At 39.1% G+C, this 22,294-nt stretch overlaps 3 protein-coding genes across 5 annotated transcripts; 2 read left to right on the top strand and 1 right to left on the bottom strand.

The window, feature by feature from the left end:
- Positions 1-1,718: 1,718 nt before the first annotated feature.
- RB195_025964 (uncharacterized protein) lies at positions 1,719-7,147 on the top strand (the record flags this gene model as incomplete). The annotated part of the gene is made up of 13 exons (XM_064214306.1): positions 1,719-1,793; positions 2,190-2,302; positions 2,468-2,553; positions 3,327-3,443; positions 3,534-3,622; positions 3,760-3,891; positions 3,967-4,094; positions 4,159-4,252; positions 4,344-4,508; positions 5,172-5,256; positions 5,313-5,458; positions 5,613-5,829; positions 7,101-7,147. The coding sequence occupies 13 exons, from the start codon at positions 1,719-1,721 to the stop codon at positions 7,145-7,147; spliced, it is 1,494 nt and encodes a 497-aa protein (XP_064070187.1).
- A 398-nt stretch (positions 7,148-7,545) lies between these two features.
- RB195_025963 (uncharacterized protein) lies at positions 7,546-16,812 on the top strand (the record flags this gene model as incomplete). Of its 2 annotated transcripts, none has more annotated exons than XM_064214305.1 (23): positions 7,546-7,662; positions 7,995-8,081; positions 8,150-8,266; positions 8,339-8,402; positions 8,464-8,556; positions 8,663-8,731; positions 8,800-8,889; positions 8,992-9,150; positions 9,367-9,445; positions 10,789-10,951; positions 12,013-12,097; positions 12,778-12,917; positions 13,125-13,255; positions 13,328-13,409; positions 13,474-13,618; positions 13,736-13,862; positions 13,969-14,085; positions 14,155-14,240; positions 15,616-15,700; positions 15,919-16,060; positions 16,134-16,265; positions 16,449-16,560; positions 16,634-16,812. In XM_064214305.1, the coding sequence occupies 23 exons, from the start codon at positions 7,546-7,548 to the stop codon at positions 16,810-16,812; spliced, it is 2,601 nt and encodes an 866-aa protein (XP_064070185.1). The 2 variants fall into 2 exon arrangements, with proteins under 2 accessions (XP_064070185.1, XP_064070186.1); XM_064214304.1 differs by having other exon boundaries at positions 7,630-7,662; positions 12,760-12,917.
- A 1,969-nt stretch (positions 16,813-18,781) lies between these two features.
- Positions 18,782-22,264, bottom strand: RB195_025962 (uncharacterized protein; the record flags this gene model as incomplete). Of its 2 annotated transcripts, XM_064214302.1 has the most annotated exons (10): positions 18,782-18,910; positions 18,993-19,094; positions 19,192-19,278; positions 19,351-19,433; positions 19,502-19,624; positions 19,715-19,849; positions 20,525-20,682; positions 20,948-21,071; positions 21,533-21,610; positions 22,222-22,264. In XM_064214302.1, 10 exons carry the CDS (start codon positions 22,262-22,264, stop codon positions 18,782-18,784), a joined length of 1,062 nt encoding a protein of 353 aa, XP_064070183.1. The 2 variants fall into 2 exon arrangements, with proteins under 2 accessions (XP_064070183.1, XP_064070184.1); XM_064214303.1 differs by lacking the exon at positions 22,222-22,264 and having other exon boundaries at positions 21,533-21,596.
- Positions 22,265-22,294: the final 30 nt, after the last annotated feature.

Below are 22,294 nucleotides of genomic sequence, written 5' to 3'. Positions count from 1 at the left end.
CTTATTTATTTTATTCTGGAGGATTTGAATCAGTCGTATACTCTGCTTAATTACTTGGTCTATTCTTCACGTATTACTTCCTAGGGTTTCGTTTCTCCAATAAATCCTATCCTAGAGACCGAGCAACTAATCGATACTCGGCAACACATGTTTCTTCTCTTTTTTCACTGCACCATTTTTTTTAAAGTTGTTTATGAAATAACGTGATGATCAAGAAGAAGACATATATGATTCCAGACACAGATTAATTGATGGATTAATGACAATATGTTACAAAGGAAGTGGTATTATTAAGGATGTTTTTATACTGGTTTATATTACCAAAGTGATTCTTAAGTCCCTATAACGTTGGTCTAATTCACAACTGTGAGTGTTATCACTCTCTATTCCTCATAGCAATGCAGAAAAACCAGTGAGTTGCACTCGTGTACTCTACGATACAACCTGTTACGCGATAGAACACGGACAGTTCCGTCGTCACTTTACGTGTACAATTCAACAAGCGCCATTCAATTAAGCAAAAGAAGCTCTCCAACCTGCACAATCGCAGGTATGGTCTACTACGCGTGATAAGTTGCATCGTTGGGGACACCGGTGCAGTTATGGCTGTTTTACACGCCTTTTTCTGCTTTACTAGTGGGAACTAATCTGCTTACATTCATACTCGTAATTTACACCCAGCACCCCATCTATTTGTGCTGAGGTCCCAACAGCATGAATTCCGAAGTATGCTACCTTTAAGCCTGCCTTGACGAATAATTGCTCTAATCGACCTGTACTTTAGAGCTTAAAAAAACGTTTCTAACGCACAAAGGGTGTTCTTAACTGCTTTCCCATTTGACAAATAGCTTTCCCATTTGAGAAGACGATAGTTCATCAATGGAGAGGTCATTGCTGAAGGTGAATAGCTGAGTCAGTGGGCTTTGGAGCTTAAGCATTAGTCTTAGAGGATTCATGACATGTAGGCTAAAGGTACTAAGAGAAAAAAGGAAGATAGACCTAGTACGAGTGTTCTAACTTCACGAAACTCTCCAAGCAGGCTTACTGGAAGTGAATAGCTGAGTCATATCCACTTACTAGTACTTTCAACGACAAATGGCCTGAGCCATGGGTCCTCCGCAATACGATATTTGACAGTTAAAAACGCTCTTTGTGTTTTAGGGACATTTTTGCTTTTTAAAGAACAGTTCGATTAGAGCAGCGGTAAGTTCCCCAACACATTTTGTCCGAAATGACTGCAGTTCTGCAGGTTTTTATGGAAGCGCAAACGCCCAAATTTTAGCAGCAGAATGGAAACTGGTAGCAATCCCTATCCAGAGTTTGAACCATCTTATTCAGTCTGCTCATTTATACGTTGACAACAGCGCCAACCAAAAAACAGTTAACGAAACCCTCTGTAGATCCCTCGTTTGATGTTTGATAAGGGAAAACTCTTTTCTTTTCTTTTTTTTTGTCCGCAAGAACAACTCCTCTTTACTCTCACCACAATGTTTCTACTGGTTGCTGTAGAGAACTGGATATTTCAGCGGTGATCATTTCATCAACACTAATGAAAGAAAGAAGGTCTGAACTTCTCCGAGCAGTACCAACCGTTGGCATACAATTCCGCGCTCTAATCGCTCGTGCCCGACACTGCGCGCGGTCTGTCGCTCGCGTGAGGATTGCAACCGCTTCGGACGACAGCAACGATCTGCCACTCTGAAGAGGCGGAGTACTAGATGTCGGCTTATGGTCCGTTGACAATCAACTTCGACTATTCTGTACCACCACCGCCAACAGGATGTCTGTACGAGGTATTCTGCTAGATTTCCGAACATAGTGAATGCTGGATTTTGCAACGATTTCATATTGTTGCCGTGACATATGTCACGCCATTATACGTGAAATTCCAAGTATACTGAGAATTTCGGATGTGATCCTCGGCTACAATAGAGAAGCGTGAACGACAAGTTGCATCGTCAATGTCCATCAGCGATCAGTATTTGAAGACTAACACAACGAGAGCCGTTAAACCAATGACCGCGTTCTTTTTTTATTAATAAAGGTTGTCGAACAAACATCGTCTGTTGAATTGAATATTCACAGTAGAAGAAACCTACAACATATATTTACATGTTACTACTGCAGTTTACCTTTGCTCTATTTCGACCAAGTTAGATTTACTGTCACTTTACCATGCATTACTTCAGACTCCTCATTGTAATGGTGATGCCGGTGTGCGCAGTCCTGCGCCACCTCAGTCTTCGAGTTTTCAGCGAAAAACTGTTTACAAAAATGGGACTGTAGAATTGACAATCATTGAGTAAGATTATCGTTTTCGTCGTTTCATCCATATTTCAAATCGATAGCGTTTGTTTGTACATGATTATGTTATCTCCCATAGCGATCGCAAACAAAGCAGTGAAGGATCAGAGAGAATTCTTGTGTGTCGCCCCTTTCCACATTTCATTTATTGCTATTGTTTTAGCGATGAACCGTCACCATCTGTTCCGTACAATAGTCGGGACGCAAGTGATCAACCTGATGAAATCGTCAAAAATCTATCTGGTGTCGGTGGGTGTGAATAACTAGTGTTTACTTTATGAATAAAAATATGATGACATGCGTCGAGACGTATGTGTCAGTCGGTAGACCCATACTTCTGCACCTTCACGTTGGTATTAAGTGTAGCAGTTAACTCAGAAGACTGAGATGGTTTCGTTTTTGATCCCAAACATTTTTTGGTGAGTTGTTTCGAATGACAGTGTGGTTTTCATCATAGACGTATATATTTTTATTTAAAACTCCTGCAGAACGAGTAAATCACTTTAGGCTGTAAATAGAATGTTAGAAGTGAGCAAAACGAAGGAGTGGGACTTTTTTTTTGGATTGCTCTAAAAATTCTTACATTCTTGTTTTGTTTGTCTACTTCTCGCTACACATGTTACTTCACTTTGTTATCATTGGTAATTTTTGATATAATTCTTCAATACAACCACTATTTCGTGAAAGAGGTGAACAAGAATTGCGGTGTTTCTTTGAATTTGTTTCGAACCACCTTAAATTTTTGATAATTAGAAAAGTGACGGAATTTAGGTGAATCTTATTCCAACAATGAACAGAGTGCTAGTGTGTTTAATACATTTTTCTAATCCAGTTGGTGAGATCTTTTCTGTTCACAGAAGTATCTACTGTTTGATCCAGTAAAATATTCCATCTTGTTCTTCCTAATTGCTGAAGGTTTAAGAGTTCTGCGCATCTGTGAAATTCTGACTGGGAATTCATTCATGTCTTTTTTCCATATGTTTTATTAGCTGATTGAAATTGATTATTTCTTATATGTTCAGGCGAAACACTCGCAACGCTTAGAGGAGGAAATGTTCTCGATAAAAAACGTATAATTCTTGATAGTTATGGATTGGACATTAATAGGCAACGACGACCATTGCCGGAATGTAGGATTGGTCAGTTTCTAGTCATTTCCGATGTGTATTTGTTGTTTTTCTAATTCTGTTTGGGTCTTAGATCAGTTAGGAGTAAGTAGATGAATTTAGCTCAAGTTGTGCAGCGGATCGCTTTCGGGGACCACCAAGATCCTTGTGATCTGCCCCCTCCACCGCCTCATCCCACGGATGTTGTGTCGGTCAGTTATAGATTATTGTTTCTATAAGCCGTTTTCCTACTACTCTGTCCTTACGGGAGAAAGTGAGATTCTGTTTGAGTAGGACGAAAGATTATTGAAAAAGGGCTTCATATTTACTTTATTACTCCTATTTTCAGGTTCGTAAGCTTATGCGGTCGAAAATGATTCGTTGCAAACGATGTAAAAACCGATTCATCGAGAGAAACATATATGAACGGCATTTAAGGGACAAACATCCGGAAGATTACACTATCTATATCCAGGAGCAGGTGTGCCTTCTTAATTTGTGCCTAGATCTTAGCATTTTAGGTCTCTTCAAATTCAAAGTATTCAAATTTTTCTAGGAGGCTGAGATGGAACAGCAGAGACAGGAAGAAATTGAAGCTAACCGAATAGAAGAATTGCAGACTGGAGGTTTTATCCCTCCGGAATCGGAAATTGAAGCGTCTTCGTTTGATGTCGATGTTGAGGGGTAAGTTTGCTGGAGTTCATGAGCAGATGTAAATAAAATTAAACAAAAAGGTGATTATTTTCAGGATCCCTCTTCCTGGTGAGAACAACGGCGGCGTTGCTCCGCGTTTCGATCAGTATGGACGATTAAAACAGTTGAAACGACCGTACAAGAAGAAGGTAATGGTTCTTTATGATGAACGGTTTTTTGGAGAGTTTCTAATTCTCCCATGTTATTCTACGACGAGGAAGCAAATTTTCCACATTTCAGATCTCTCCACAATGCCCTTTTTGTGACAAACGCTTCCGTAATGAATATTCGTTGAAGAAGCATTTCGTAAAGAAACACTCTGAGCTGGTTGAATTCAAACAATGTACTAGGTGTTACAAATGCGTGAAAGACGGCGAAGAAATGGAGAATCACTTATGTGAATTAGTGAGTGTTTCATATTTTAAAGTAGTTGTAATAAAATTCCGAAATCTTCAGTTCACGAAATCTATTGTTATTTTTTTTAGCGATTACAATTTGTTCGGTATTATCAGAAAATCAACCGGTTTGGCTACAAACATAGTTATTTCGGTACATATATCTTATTTCCGCTCCTCATTAGAGAACATACGAATTTATTTTGCACGACATTAGGTTTTCAGATATATCTGGAAAATCAGGTCTTCGTTTCCAGATTAAATTGCATATTTGAAGTCATTCAAGGACGGGATTTTTCTAATGCTTCTGTTTTCTTTTAAATTTCAAAATAATCTATTTCAAACAGTCGAACAGTTTGAATTTGATGGTATACTCGTGTATTATTCGTGTAACCTATTCAGTTTTGAACATGGACCCTAATATACGAAACTATTACTTCAAAAAACTATTATTTTTCCAATTACGACCTCTAATTCCGCCCCAAAATGAGCATATGTCTTTCTTGTTAGCGTTTTATTCATCTTTCTAGCAGAAAAAGTGTAGTACAATGTATAGACTGGGTATTCTATGGTCTCACAAATTAGAATGGGGCTATTCCCTAAAGGATGAAGCTTTTGTAACCTTTCTAGTAACACTGTTTGTAAAATTCATTTGAGGAATAAGTTTGTTTAGACTTTCGTCTGTTTCGAGTGTACTCCTATCCGTAATCTCTGCAGTGATGTGAGACTGTTGAATCACCGAAAAAAATTCCATAGAGGTTCGTTACTTCTTAAATTTTGAGGTAGATTGTCTTTTAATCAAGCTTACTTCCAGGTGCGAATTCTGGCTTCAAATGTAATTTGTGTAACCTGAAATTTCTTACACCACGAAAGCTTCGTAAGCATAAGAAAATGTCCCACGTGTTTACCAAAACTTTCCAATGCCATTTCTGTGAAGAAATTTTCATCAGCGAAGTTGCGGTGAGAACATTTCTTTTCCCTTTTTTGATTTTTGTTACCTTTGAGATAAATTCCTACTGTATTATTAGTGTGAGAACTGATGACAAATGTGATCTTTCTGTGATATTGGATCAATCTAGTTAAAGTTCAGCTGTCCCATCGCAGAAACTTTTAGGTCATGACACATGAACGAATCCACACAGGGATGATAAAATTCGAGTGCCGTATTTGCGATTACAAAGCAAATCGATTCGTTCAAATGGATGAGCACTGCAAAAACGAGCACGGCTACATTTGTTCAATCTGTCAGGAAAAAACTGCGGAATGGAGCGACATGAAGCATCACACGCTGGTCAAACATGGAGGGTACTTAGCTACTGAACAGAGTGCAGGTGAGGACTTTAATATGTCACTGAACTGAGTTTTGCCAAGAGGATCTCGTTACTTTTGTAATTCAAAAAATAGTATTCAGCAGAGGGATCCTTCCCTTAGCACATGCAATTTTTTTTCAAACTTTCTAGAAGTGTAGTTGTACCAGTTCTATTTTTACCTTATGGATAGCATGTCAGTCAAAGTACAACTGATTTATCGAATTTTGATTCCTAATTAGTTTTGCTTCGAATACCTGGCGAGTGCGTCCACTTAAAAACCGAACTTTTATATTTTCTAGTGTGCTAGTTGGAAGAAAGACATAAAATCGAGTGAGAGCTGAGTAGAGCTCTCTTCTATGGTTTCACAATCTTTCTTCTTCCCTTATTCAATTGAGTGCTGTATTCCTGAGTGAATTGGCAACATTGATGGGAAATAAATCCTTGTAGTACTGCTGAATCTTTGAGAAAGTAACGCGTCGGCTCACTCAGAACTGTCACAGGAAACCAATATTTTTGAAGTATTCAATAAGTTCAGATGGATTTTTCAATGGAAGGGTTTTGTGTTTTCAGAACTTGTTCTAGGCATATTGGCGATGCAACATATCATCCTTTAAAACAGCATATCATGAAATTGACAGTGTTAGGATCTCTTCACGAATAAATAAAGGTAGGGTGCACTGCCAGGAAAAAAACGTGAGAAGGAGCCATTGTTGCACGTTTGCGATACAACTTCCCACACCTGCAATTTCGTCGTCGTCCGACGTCCACAATCCAACTGGTGCAACTAAAATAAGCAGCAGATGCTTCCAACTCTGTGCATAAGTGGACGTGTTGCGGATTAACACAGTTTTACTGCCCGTTATAGGTTACATCGTTGGGGACATGCGTGCAGCCGGAACTATTTCATACGTCTTTTCTGGATTACTGGGGGAGAGTGGGCTACGCGCCCACCCCTTTTTATTAATTCTAATATTACAACATCGTCATTTTCCTGATATGCTGGCTGTAACTACTGTCGTCTCATCTGTTTTGCGGTCAGAGGTATACACCACGTAACATTGTCTGGAATCTCCTATGAAACGTCTTGATAAAAGTGTTAATATGATGCAGCATTACACACTATGAACTTATATTGTTGTTCCTATCCGCTAACAGAATCAGCGTTTAGCTTCTAGATTTATACATAGCTGTGATAAATTATGCAAAATTCCCATAAAAATAGCTTGCCGATTTGCGCAATTTATCATTGCTTATTACTGATTGACGTAATCACGCAACATTTTTTTTTTCAGGATACATCGAGAGCCCTCGTGTGTGGGTTTTGTTCAAGGGTGAATAGCGATGATCTTACTTGGAGGAATTACTACGAAACTTCGCTTTACTGTATTTCAGTCCAAATTGTTGTGTTTGTAACATAGTTTGCTATATCGTGTCTCACAGACTGTTTGTTGAGCATTTCATTCTCGTTAAGCATTGTTATGATGTTGTTGGTCGGTCATAGGTGTCGCCGTTAACCGGATTTCTGTTCCATGCATGTCCGCCTTTCTCCTAGAGCTGTTGTTTTTATGTGACAACTACATATGATAAAAATGTTTACGTTCTATGCAATCACCTCACAAGGCGTAACCGAACGCCTATGCGTAGAACTTCGACTGACGCGCCCCACCGCGAATGACGTGATTGGACCGCGACGCGCGTGACGGGCGCGAATGGGCGTGGCATGTGGTCGTGCGCTCTATGCGGCCGCTCGACGCACGAGCAGCACCGAGAGGGACCCTCTTTGTGAAGGGGAGGACCTCATCGGTCTTCTATACCATCGATATGGATGGGAACCCGAGTCGGCGGCTCGAGAAGGTGGGCTTCTTCGTCGTTCTGATCCTGTCTGATTGTGGTGGAATTCTCTTTCGGGGCGTTCCGTCATTCACTCGATTTCCTTTTGTATTTCGAAATGGCGGATATTTGGCTGTTTTCCGCTGCGGCGTTCACGATTCCAATTTCTGAGTTAGATCCTGCTGTTTGGTTATCCATAGACTATTCTAGTGTTCTTATTACTCATCATGCGTGATTGTTTTGTACTTTTTTTGAGTCATTCTAACCAAAAAAGAGTTGTTGGAGTGGTAACCGCACCAGCAATGATTCATCCTGGTCCCGAACTCGATTCCTGTGTAAATATGTGATGGTTCTAGGTCGGTTTATATCAAGTGGGAAAAGCGATCGGTCGTGGTAACTTCGCTACTGTGAGGTTAGCCAAACATGAAATCGCAAAGACAAAGGTTAACTAGCTGTATTCTCTTTTAAGTTGACAAATTCCATTTTACTTATAATGTGCGTTATTGTTAAGGTCGCACTAAAAGTTGTGAATAGGGCAGCGCTTGATGAGGAGAATTTAATACGATTGGAGAGGGAGATGCGGATATTAACACGTATCAATCATCCCCATATTGTTAAATTATATGAGGTCAGTTTTTCATGTCATTAATGTTTGTGGTGATTAATGAATAATGCTTCACGAATAATGAGGTCCTTGCAGATAATGCGTACGGAAACGACAATTTATATAGTTACTGAGTATTGTAGTGGTGGAGAACTTTTTGGTGAGTTTCACCTATTCTTCTGTGCTATTCCTCGGTCTGCTGACCCTTTTTTTCCTTGCAGAAATTTTAATAGAACGTGGTAGAACGGCTGAAGATGAGGCGCGGCGATGGTTCGGTCAAACCGCATCCGCTGTCGCCTACTTGCATCACAAAGGTTTGTTTCTTTTGAATGACGTCATAGAAAGACGCCATTGAAAGACGATCCCATCCATTTGTCATGTCTTGCGCTGCCTATTTTATGAGTAGCTCCTGCTTTTTAGGCATTGTTCATCGAGATTTGAAGGCTGAGAATATACTATTGGATAAAAGTAGTAACATTAAAATAATAGGTTGGTGGCGTTGAAGTGTAACATGTTGCGTATTTCCATCACATCTTCTGCTAAAATCTTTTTTTAAGACTTCGGTTTTTCCAATACGCAAGCACCGTCACAGTTGCTGCGGACGTGGTGTGGTTCGCCCCCCTACGCTGCTCCTGAACTTTTATTAGGTTGGTTTAGAATACCTATCCTGATTTTGTCTGTATTATTCCTTCTTTCTTGCTCTGCCGTTTTTTTTTCTTTCTCCGTTGTGATTCACTAAAATGTTTAAGGCAAAGAATACGATGGTCTTAAAGCCGATATCTGGTCTCTGGGTGTGATTTTGTATATTCTGGTCACGGGTGGATTTCCGTTTCCTGGCGATAACGTCGAGAATCTGAAGCGGGCTGTACTGTCATGTCAAATGAAAATCCCGTATTGGGTGTCTGTTGGTACGTTTCTTTATGAAAGTAGTATGTATTTGTTCTGAGATTGTTTTGTTGCGCTTTTTTTGTTTTGATTTCTCACGGTATGCTAATGTTCAATGTGAAATTCATAGATGAAATGATCATCCTAATTTATGTTCCATTATTTCTCCGTGTCTAATTTGTATTCGTCTGAATCTCATTGCTATCAGGAGTTCTCAGAATGCTATTATTTAATTTTAGAATGTGCGGATTTAATCAAGAAGATGCTTGTATTCAATCCATTCAAACGGTGTAATATCAATTCCGTTATGCAGCATCGGTCAGTTCATTTTTCATAGTTTATCGCGTTTAAACATGAGCGTCGGATTACATAGGAACCACATAATGAATTTTGCGACAGTGTGTCACACGTTTCCTCACACGTCGTTCGCATTGCGTCAATTTATGACGCATTAGTTCAGGGATAGAAAACAATGCGTGGGATCCAAGTTGCCGCATTTCCCGTTGTCGTTACTTTTGCCGCTTCTTTTAAGACTCTCCTTGAGTCGATTTTAGATGAAACATGCAGATATTTCTTTACGATTGTCCTGCCATTTTGAATTCGTGCTTCACAGTTTTAATAGTTTTGTGATAGAAGGTAATACTAGATTTGAGAGTGGTTAATACAAATTCAACTAATGAGAATTATGGAGCAGACACTTCGCACTTTTTTTTACCAACTTTTTCTTATTTGTTGGTGTTTTGCGTTTACGGATCTATACAGTTTTCTAAAGCTAATTTCTGTTCGTCGATGCAAAGTCTAAGCTCTACTTTAAAGTACCTAAGGTGCTTACTTTCACTTGTTTATGTCAACAGTTACAGTGTTTAGTTTTTGCTCACCCATATCGCATTGTTAACGTGAACGGTTGAACGTGTCGCATGTACATTTGACTGTGATATTCAACAGCTTTTTCTATTGAAGCTGTAATTTAGTTGGACTGAAATTAGCTCCGTTTAAGATTGTTCGCATGTCAGCTTGAAAGGAAAATATGGCTAGAAAGAGCCTTTTGTTTTGCTTAGTAATTTTCATATTGTTCCTTTAGTGAGGCGCGCTGCTTTTGTGTTAAATGTCGATGAATTTCTGAAATGTGACAGTGTTAAGCGTTTTTATGGTTTTGAAATTAAGCATGGAACATGAACAATGCTGTTGCCAGATTTGCTTTCCTTCTTACGATTTATTGATGAATTTCCTTAAAATTGACTTTTTTTCGAAAAGTAAGCATACAAATTTCAAGGAAAACGCTGCATCTGGTTTGCCTTTCTTTTGCTGACCCCATCGCTTATTGCATTACGAATTTGTGCCAAAGCAGTTTTCGCTTCATTGGAGAGTCTCGCTCTGTCATCTATACGGGCGTTCTATCTATCTTGCGTCATAGTCTGAAATGTGCATGTCATTGTGTCGTGTCGATGTCGTTTGCCGTCTAATCGACTCAAATTAGAACTTTGTTGTGCGCGTAGGGATTACGTCAGTGAGGTTTATGGAGACCTATGCTTCTATGTGCAAGCGACTGGAAACTCGCTGCAGTTGCTTTCTGTCCGGAACTTTTTTGCATTCCCGAAATGATTCATTGTTCGACGTTGACGACGGGATAACCTCCTTTTTATATGACATTTCTTTTATAGGTGGTTAACTAATTGTCAATCCGCAAAAACACATCTACTGGTAAAGAATAGCATGCTTGCTTCTGCGACGTGTCTACCCGAACGAAGGTCGTTCAAGCTGAATCCAACCATATTGTTATTCATGCAGCAACATGGACGATGGACGGAGGAGCAGATTGTGGAAGTAAGGATGTTGAAGCTTCTTTTTCCGTGCTTCTTCAATGGTTCTCTTTGTGAAACGTTTGTTCTCCAGTGAACTTTGTTAGCAAATTCCGATTTCAGCTGCTTATTATGCTAAGTAATGTTTGCAGATTTTTAAGATTGTAAATTTGTCATTTTTTCCTAAATTGCTTAGATTGCGTCGTACTGCATCTTTTCGCTAGTTTTCCCCCTCTGTTTTCGATTTTGCTTTTGTTATCTGTAAGTTTCTAGTTCCGTTTTCAACTAGAAAGCGACCACTCATAAATTAAAGGGTCAGCTACACCATACATTCATCATGGGAACCAATTTCGTCAGGATGATTTTTTCTCCTACAAATATTTTGTCGCATAGCTTAGTTTTTCGAATCAGTTTAGTAGTATCACAGCTAAAATTTCCATGTTTTCTTCACTTACCTGATTTTTAAGTCCTTCTGTCCATCAGAAGCTTTCTTTCGAGGGAGTGGATTTTTCTTAATGAAGTTGTTGTCATTAGGTCGAGAGTTTTGAAAGGATGGGATGTTCGTTTGCATAATTTTTGGAAGAGATTCGCGGTTTGCTCGCTGGTTTTGGTCCAAGAATTTGAACAACATCCACGCTTCTGCTGAACGAAAAACGATGTGTTTCGAGGCACGTCTTTGAGTGGTTTTCCGAACAATGGGTATTATTTCTGTTATCTGATCGTCTGTTATCTGTTATCTGGGCGGGTGTGGTGTAGCGGTTAAAGGTTCCACTTCCTGCACGATCGATCGTAGGTTCGAATCCGCCCTAGTGCTCACCAAGCCTTTCATCCCTCCGGGGTCGATAAATTGGTACCAGACTTGTCTGGGAGGATAAAAGCACTAACTTGACACATCGGCTAGCCACCGCAAGTCATTGTATAGGCCAGATACACGTTCTTAAACCCCAAACGATTCTGAATTGAAGTGAACGTGGGGGCGCATCCCAAGCGGATTGATTAACGCCAGAAACTTTATCCTTTATCCTTTTTTTATCTGATCATCATATCTTTTAGTTTCTTGTTGTGCCTCTAAGTACTTTCTTATAGGATGTTCTCAAGCAAAACTTCGAAAGCCCAATATTCGCTACGTACGAGTTGTTATGTGACAAAGTTGGGAAAAATTCTTTGGAAGGCAAGCTCTTACACTTGTACAGCTACTTTACATAATAGATAGTTGTTTATTTATCCTGTTTATTTATTTATTAATTGTGCAGTTATTGCCGTCGTGCTAAAAATGGACAGCATTTTGCTAAAAATTTGAATAGAGTAGCTGCGTTTGTGTAGCTTTTTTTTCTCTACTGGATTTCTAACATTCCAATTTACTGGAAAAGAATTTCTCTGATTTACCTATTTTTTGATCTCCTTCTGTTCCTTTCTGGATACAAATATCCTTGTTTTTTTTTTGCAAACTGTTTCGCTGTACTGTCATATCCCACATTTTTTGTATAACGTGAAAAAAAGTGAAAGTTTATCTCTGTATTATCTAGTCTAACTCTGTATATTATAGTATGAGTATATATTATGAGCATTTAAGCTTCCATGGATGTTTTCTTGGGATGATTCCTTGGGAGAATGAAATCTATTCCAAAAACTCGTCATCTAATACGAAAAATATTTTTTTGTCCGATATTCGTCACTTTTCAAAGGCCGATGTTTTGAGAAGACTGCTCCGATGTGCAGAAAAGTGACAATTTTTCAGAACATTTTTAAAAGTTTATGTATTTGTACCATTTTGTAAGTACATAACGCAAATCACGTTGCCTTCCTTTTGCATTTTGTAGCAATCTAATTTAGAAGAAGGCGATCTTCCAGGAACCACTGACGACCATCCACGAAGGGGATCGCGAGGATCGATACTTAGTGGAAAAGCAAATGTTGAACCGGAGCCAATCACACCGACAATCTCCGCTCATCACCTTGCTCAGCTCAACTTATCAACGAGTTTCGAATGCGTACGTTCACATTTGTCTGTAGTCCTAAACACCATATCTGTTAGGAATCTGAAAGCCTAGTTTTCATGTCACTTATCCAGTTTGTATTTCATTGCTCGTTCCAACAACTACTTGCACGTTTTTACCACTTACAGTTACTTACAACAAGTTAATAGAATGATTCGTTGTTATAGTCCGTATGTAAAATTAATAAGCAAATTTTTAAAGGATTCTGACGATTCTTCTGCATCTGATATTTGCGACGATTCACCTTCAAGTTCGAGTCGTAATAGAGCTCAAGGACGATGTCAGTTCGGTTTGGCTATGAAGGAAGAGCAGGGAAATCGTAATGAACACAGGTAGTCGTTCCATTGGCTCTATCGTTCACGAAAAAGCAATTGTCGCAAACTCAATAATATTTCTGTTTGAAGGAGGCATACACTGTGTGCAAGTGAGCAAATTCTTTCTCCGGATATGATGGCACAACTTCCTATAGGTTCCCCATTACATCAGGTATTACTGTATCCATTTTGCGGTCCTCTCCTTTTGATTTTTGGTGATAGCGAATATGTTTCAGGCGGCACTCAACCATTCGGCTCTCACCGACTTGGCCTTACATTCTGGTAATGCGTGTGTAATGACCTCTCCTCAGTTGCCTTTGTTTCCTGGCGTACCACTTTTGCCAATTCTGGATTACACTCGGATGTTGCCCGTCCCAAACAGTTTGTTTCAGAGACACCCTTTAGTTTTTTTGATTTATTTCACCATATGTAATCTTCTTTACCTTTATGTGCTGTTTTCACTCGATTGTCATAGATTTAATCCTCCTGATGCTTCAGGTGAACGGCGTGCATCCGCTGGTGAAAATCTCTTAAATCCGGGTGCTATAGAAAATTTGAATCACCTCGTTCAGCCAGCTCCACCATCGGGTACTGCAGCTGGAAGTGTTGAAGAGGAGGGTGAAGGGTACGTAAGAAATCTTCTATCAATTTTAATCTGAGTAGTTAGTAGCTGATGCTAGTAATATGCGTATTGTTTGAAATTAGTAGTTTGGAGCTAATAGCTTTTTAAGATATCTAAACAAATACGCTGGGAAGAGAAATACAGTCCATGGCGCTTCTTCACCATTTGGTCCCTCATCACCTGTGCCTCGACATAGTCCTTACACCAAAGCGTCGTCATCAGAGAGGTGGGTTTCCTTCGTTTTAAGTTGTTTTTGTTTTCGCTATTTATTTCTTTTAAAATCTCAGTTGTTTAGACGAAGTAGTTGGGCTTCGCCAGCAATAACCGCTCAACAACATCAACAACTAGAACGACTGTATCGTCAAGCAATTTCGGGTTCCGGTAAGTTGAAGAATTATTTATTGTGCTTATTGCTCTAATTGTGATAAATCATCTAGTTAATATGTGTTTGCTCTTTTATTCTGATTTTGAAGCATAGCTCTGAACAAAATTGAGCTCTAAAGACAATTATTACTCTGGTTCAACGTTGAATTTTGCCTGTCATTATTCAGCTCCAGCTTCGAATTTTGAAGTGTTCGTGAGTGGAGCTAGTATACTGTATATCGATTGGTTTACTTTGATTCACCGTTTCGTTGTTTTTCTTTTCGATATTTACTCAAGCGACAGCAGATTTATCTCTTGTGCTTGCTTAGCAAGGGAATTACTTCAATTTTATGACAGAATGTTGGAATTGCTCCCTTTATTATCGACACATTCTCGTTACCAAAACTCGGAACTGTACCAGAAAACGTTGTGAAAGGATTTTTCACTTTTTTGGTTCATTCCTACTTTTCCTTCATGTTCGTGCATGTGTAGATAACGCTGTATCGTCGATTCACACCTTCATTGTGTTTCTGCCCCCATCGGTCCTCCATTTGGAGCTAACTCTCTTGCTGAGTGTGGAAGCAAATTTCCACAACTAATACAATGTCATGAATTTGCCGAGCATCTCTGAGTGATGGGTTGTAAAACTCGAAGTGTTGGAAATGATAGAAGAGAAATAAGTATTGCTTTAGTTTTCACTAAATATAAAAGCTGTGTAGAATGAAGCCGTAAAGAATCTGACAGGGCAGAACCTCTTATTTCGGAGGAGAAGGTCTGAAGCACATTTCCTTACGACTTTCTAGTTATTGCTAACAAAGTAATTTGTTTTCGTTGTATAATTATGAATCGCTTATGAAAGAGGACATTTATAGTGTTATTCGTTGGTGCTGAATCGTTGGATCCAAATATTCCATTAAAAATGCGGTTTCCATATGTCCTTGTGTGCTTTCTTTACCGGTTCTAATTTCTGTAACATATGCATGATTAACCGCTATAATGAAATAGAAATATAAGTAGTAGAAGCATGATAATGAAGTACAATAATAAAAATATAACAGTACTATATAATATATAAATAGAAGTCTCTGGCGTATCAGTCCACTTGAGATGAGCTAACGCGTTTTTGCTGCAATTGGTAATCGCTGAGGTTTTGGTACGCGTCTTGGCCTATATAATTCCTTGCGGGGACCAGTAATTGTATTAAGTTAGTGTTTTTATCCTCCCAGACAAATCCTAGCACCAATTTCAAATCCACTACACTCGCCCCATTTGTAAATAATAAAATAAAATGTGATAGTAGAAATACAAATAGAACTATGCTATAGTTGTTTCTTTGCACATTTGAGCACAATGTGGTTGATCATATACAGAAATTATTGACGGTTTATTACAGGTGGAAATGATCTAATGGGTATTCAAGCATTACAAAAGGAATTTCAACGACTTGGACAGATTGCTGCTCAAGGTTGCAGTCCAACGTACGTTCCACTTAATGTTTACTGCTATTTTCTGACTTCTTAAATCAATTTGTGTTGAGTTTTCGTTTCACCACTTTGTACGTTGTTGTGATCAAAACGTTGGTGTGTGCTTTGGAATACTTTTATTTCGGGAAATCCTCTCCCCTTTGTGCTCAATAGTCGTGCCAGGTTCTAACTAGCAAAACCAACGTTTACTTATAGTATCAGATTTTTTGTAGTGCGAGCCGATCACCCACACATTTCTTCGACCATCGAACAGCACCTTTCGGATGCCCTCGGATATCTATTACAGACGAACATAATCGTAGCCTAGCGCCTGGATCGAGTTCATTCGATCCAGTAAATCTGTTCGAACAGAAAGTAGGTGTATTTTAATGCAGATTTGACTTGTTCTTTCTCCGTTATTATCGATTATGATGTGTTCGTTTCGAAGGTCAACGAAATGGTGTTTGGACAACGACCGGCAACAGTAATCGGCTTTGCGTCGACATCTAAGTCGGGAACGTCTTCTCCTGAGCAAAATGTCAAAATCGATGATAAGGACAACATGGACGATCGAGTCAAGGTAAATCGTAAATACTTCCTGTACAGGTTGCTCCAACAGTGTTGTGACTTTGAGAGCAAATGATTTGTCAAACAATTTGCCAACACTTAACATGTGCAGCACATTTCTCTCGACCTCTTTATCTTCTGCCAGCATTTCAGGCTGTCCTTTTTCGAGTTATATGTGATATTTTTCCACTTTTAGAGCTTTGTTTCCACTCTACCTCTTGTCGATGTTGTTCAAGAACTGAAAAACTGTTTGAACGAAATGCAAATTCGATTTGAAGAGACGAATGAAGTGGTTTATATGGACCAAGGTATTTCTTTTCTGCTCGAAACTCTGTGTGTTTTTCTTTCTATGGAGTTTCTTACATTATTCGATTATATTAGAAATGCGTCGTTTATCCCTATCCACTGGTGTTGAAATCGGCTGCGCTACACTTCCACCGGAGCAAAAATCGCATGTCGAATTCGCGATAGTCGCAGGCGATTCACCGACCAGCGAGCTGCTTTGCGACGAGCTCATCTCACGGCTAAGGGTTCTAGACCCTGCTGCGTCATCTGAATAACGCCGCCTGTGTTATACAGTGCTATTCGTTTGTTTATGCGAGACCATGGATAAAGGTAGGTTGGGTATTGAAATTCAGAATTTTTCCTCTTGAAATAAGATCGAATGCTCTCTTTGTGTCTCGAAAGTGTGTGGTTGGCCCACGTGCGCGTATTAATCGATGGTTCACTCACCCAAGATATAATGACCAAAGACCCATCACACTCTTTCCAACCTTGCTTCACCGCTTATTGTTCTTATTTGCTCTTCCATCTTACTCGCACTGCTTCCAAGCTGTGCTCCTGGTCATCACTCTCAGTTTTTACTCAATCGCCTTCATTTTGTGTACATGTCCTGCTTTTTGTACCCTTGATTAATAATAGAGTGGATTTTTTTTTTCTCTACCGCGTATGTGTTCCTATAAGTCATGTTGTCACTTAACAGGGTTTGTGCTTGACAATTTTATTATTCTTTTATTCCTGCCGAGAGTTCCACTTCATAAGAAGTACTCTTGGTACCAAAGTTGTGATGTTCGGTTGAGTCGGTTCCTTTCTAATACGTCCCATTTTGTCTCAAACCCCCACTCACTCACATTTCACATGCGCGGTTTCAATTCTCTCAAACTGTGATCGTAGCGAGCTTGTGCGATATTGTTTGTTTGATAGTTGACGGCTCTTGTAATTAGTCATGAAAACATTGTGATATTCATTTGAAATAAGGTTCCTGTGAAAACTATGTTCAATTTTTACTTGTATGTTTCCATACAGTATCTTGCCAGATGCTCTTCAATGCTAAGATGTGCGTCTTGTATTGAATTGTTTTATATGCGCTCGTAAACATGATCACTATTTGTTAATGTACATTTCTGAGTGATGACTTATACAAAATATCATAAATATGATCAGTTAACAACGTTAACAACAATGCGAAGAACGGTGAGGATGACTCAATGTTAGTACACAATAAATCACAGGTTTTCTCGAAGTTGCAAATTATTTTCCTAGCTGAAATATGACATATTCAGCTATCGAACGATAACAAAGAAGGATAGAAAGGAAATTGTTGCAGTGGAAATGCAGAATCCCCAATATCTGCGCATAGGGCTGCAATTTGCCTAATCCAGAATATTTACACTAATCATAATCGCAGTACAATTGAGTTTTGACATGAATTAACGCAAGCACATCACAAAAGTCAATCCGTGCAGTTACTTTACGGATTGTTTTTGGAATGAATGAAAGGTGGATTTTTCCGCAAAATAAAAGATTGCTGAGAGATTTCCGTTCAATTTTCTTATGGGCGAAGTGGACAATGCCTCTGCTGCGCGGTATTCGACTGTTTCCCGCATTTCGCACAACAATGGTTGCTGAATAACGTACCGTTAGTATATACGTGCTATGCAATGCCTACCTTATAACTGCACCTTGAATAACGTGGTCAGTTTTGTCGGCAAAAACTTTCAACGTCTGGTTTTTGAGCTACAGCACAAATTCAACACTTCCCAGTTACAAGTCATTTACTACCTGACGGTGCTGCATCGTACGTTGTACGGTTGACGGTGGAGAAGAGAAGCCCAGTTGCCTTATTATTTAACAGGATGACTAAAGATTAAAGTAAAGCTATCTGAAAACCCCTAAAATGAACTTATAAATCTCGTTTTCCTAACTGTTGAGTTTCAGTGAGGGAGAAGGATGCGTCGCACGCGTCTGGTGGTAAACATCCATGGACGAAACTGACCAATTTCTCATTCCAAACAATACTTGGCTCTTCTACGTCCTCTAACTCATGCCCGAATTTGGACATGAATTCGTGTAAGCAGTTATGTGCTTCTTATTGCAATGAGGTACAAGTAATTACCCGTTTTCTTATGGACATCCTTCAAAGTGAGGAATATTCAGACATCTTGGATGCTATAACATGATATGAGTCAAATGTAGGTCGACTAATGATGTTCAGGATATGTGGGATGAGTGAATAGTAGTGGCTTAACGTTAGACAGTAGCTCGACCGTCATCCATTTTACAGCATCCACGATTTTGTCGGAAGCATGTCGTGCCAACACAACCAATCCATGGACGTCCTATTTCAGTGGCATCAAGGAAGGACGGCTCGACGACAACCTTTAAAGAGAGTAACGATCCATATCACTTTTTTTGTAAGTTTTTTTTGAAGTGGAATGATGCCAAATGGATGCAGCATTACCTTCTGAGCGCCAGCTCTTGTTAGCACGCTTGTAACGTTCTGACTAACTTCAGAATAGCGTGTCGAAGCCTCTTCTGACCAGCCTGATTTAGATTTGTCTACCTGAATGGATTACATTCCCACGGTAACGACAGAACAAAAATTGATAGTCAACACGTAAAAGGATGTAGGAGCCAACTACACAATAACAATCACTAACCAAGAAGCTCAAGTGAATCAACGCTTCGAAGAGGTTGCCAGGCCAAAGCCTATACGCATGTATGTGAGTGCAAGTGACATCAGGAAACTGCAAGTGTTGGTAACTTTGATTTTTGTAATTAATGAAAAGACTATTATAACAAGTTCTTATATTGCGGACCGTCGTCGAAATCTCGTTCTGAAACGATTCCACATGAAATTTCGCTGGTGTATCGGCAAATATGTAAGGCATCATTTCTTTGACTAAACAGTTTCAAACATCAGCCAAATGCAAATGAAAAAAAGGATACCCCAGAGAAATGAAAACATACATGCAGGAATGATGAGGAAAAAGAACAAAATGGTCGTTATGACTGCAACTACTGGATCTACATGCTTCCAGAACCAGGATTCGCCTAGCCAGGGAGGAATGGCCAAGCCAGCAACGTACATACCTGAAATAAACGAAATAAACTCTGATGAAAACAATGTTAACACCGATGATAATCAAAATAGAAGCACGAAAGATTGCTGCAGTAACTCACCTATTACAATAGTTGGGCTTAATGTGTGAAGAATTAGACGTGGTATTGGATGAAGTCCCATGGATGGGATATGACCCAGAGCCAAGACAAGACATTTCAGCGCAACATCGAAGATACTGACAATGACATACTGCTCTAAAATCCCCATACTATAATATTGCCCATTAAACGACAGAAAATGTAAACATAAAGAAAAATCCTTGAAAATAATGAATTCATTTCCAGCATACAATAACTCAATTGGATGGATTCTGATCTTTCAGTCCCTTCCACCCCTTCAAATCATATTTAATGATTTTGGCAACAGGGGGAAGAAAAGATTTTGAAAGCCACGTTACGGTACCAAGAAAAAGCGAAAATAGAGAAAAAAAATTAAAATGGTCAATATAATTTGATGTAATATAAGCTAGTAAAACAAAATATGATATATAAGCTTGAAAAAAAATACTTAGAAGCAAGTAGATTCTTGAATTAGAGAATTGAATTACTAGAACAAAAGAGGGAAAATTTTGTCGGATAGTAGTATGATCTCAAGGGATGTTCCACTAAGATGGAACAATAAAACATATCTTTAACTTATCCGTTTGCATATATGTAATTAAATTAAAAAGTACCTTCAAACATGAAAGGTAGCTGATACTTTTTACTCTTTGCTAAGGTGACATGATCTACATAGAACAGCAAAGGATAGGGTAGGATGGAAGTGTGAAAAACGAAAAAAAAACAAACAAACAAAGAGGTTGTGAGGGAGAATTTCTCAATTCAAAACCAATAAAAGAATGAAAAGGAAGTACGGTACTAAACACCCACTTGGAACAAATCCGAAGCCATTTCCTTCCGAGTCATGGTCGTCATGTTCTTCTGCGCCGTGTGAATGAGAATGTCCATCGGAGTAGTCAGTAAGAAGTTCAAGCGCATGAGTAGTGTTAACGAATAATACCGCGATAAACGCAACACATCCGCAGATCCTTAACAACGCTGATGATTAATTGTAATGATTCGTATATATAGCGGAAACAGTAAAAAAAGAAGCAATCCCTCAACAAATGAATAAATGAAACTATGCTATAAATTTATGGAACGAAATGAGCCGTAAAATAGACGATCGCAAAAGGCATTAGTCATAGCACGTTGCACGGAAATGCTTTGTTTTGAGACTTCCTTCATGAACAACAATTATGAAACTGCAACATATAATAAGGAATATTATAGAGCAATGAATAACTGAAGAACCTATGGAAAAGTGGACGAGCTTGATCACCGAGGACGTATCCATGATGTGCCATGATGACTAGTAAGAGGAGAGTGTTCGCTATCGGCATATTGCAGACCAAAATGTGATAGTTCACGGACAAAACTACCTAAATGCATAAAATCAAAGCAGCAAATTTAGGAGAGAAAAAGAATGATAATAAACATTGAGTTGTAGAATTAGTTTGTGCAAAACGACCAGTTGTCGTCTAGCAAAAAAAAAGTTCAAAGAAAATACCTTGAAGCAAAAATCAGGATGAACAGGTTGTGCATAAAGGATTCGATGCAGGAAAAAAGGGGTAAAATGTACTTGGGCGGTGAGCACTCAACAGCGCTCTTATTTCTGGAAGCTGTATATTCCTATTTTCTCCTAGCAGTTTTAGCCTACATGTCATAGATCCTCTAAGACATGTAGGCTTAGGTGTTAGGGTCCCCAGTTACTTAGTTACTCACTTCCAGAAGAAAGGGCGCGGATGAGTCATCCCCTCCCCCTTCTCCAACTATATTTTACCCTCAAAATTGTAATGTATCAGTAAAACATATGGCTAATGAAGACGATATCAATACTTGCCTGTGCTATAAGAAGTGCGACCATTGCCCAATAGTACCACGACTGCGATAACGGTAGCATTTTCGAAAGAAAGCCTAAAGTATGAAATTGTAAGGATTTACATCACTATAACACTGTAGAGTAGCATAAGAATTGAGAAGAAAAAAAGGAATTCTGGAGGATGATCTCCTCACTGCGAAGTTCCTTATAGGACCTTTGTGCGACTATCGATCGTTTGTGATCCTACAACATCAAGTGAGCTGATATTCGGTCGACAAGTCATTTGTCCAGTGATGGATTTGGCGTGCGGTTCGTTTCCTCTTACAAACCCTTTTCATTACGAGAAATTTCTTTGCCTAGTTACTTATGTAACCTCTAATTCACATTTCCAGCAATAAATAAACAGAGACATCAAAAACACACATGAATTTAGTAAGACTGTGGAACATCCGGATGATTATATCTGTGCTCAACATGCTCAAGTCGAGCTACTCAATCGGAGGGAATGTTGCTCGATTGAGCTGCTTGTAAACCGGATTAAATTCAGAACTTCATAAATCACGAACGAAAGTCAAGTCCGTAATGCACAGTAAGTAAATCCATATTTTATCGACTCCTTAAATTGCACTACCACACTTTAACAATGAAGACTATACCTCGATCTCACTATTAATCTAAGGACTTAACTATTACTTGTAATGCTTACCATGGCGACTCTGGTCCTTACTCGAATCAGCGTTTGTAGGCATGTCGTCGTATTGTGAGGGAACAGAGTGGCA

This window comes from Necator americanus, chromosome X, assembly GCF_031761385.1.
Source record: "Necator americanus strain Aroian chromosome X, whole genome shotgun sequence".
Lineage (NCBI taxonomy): Eukaryota > Metazoa > Nematoda > Chromadorea > Rhabditida > Ancylostomatidae > Necator > Necator americanus.
This window is presented reverse-complemented; position numbering and strand designations above follow the sequence as displayed.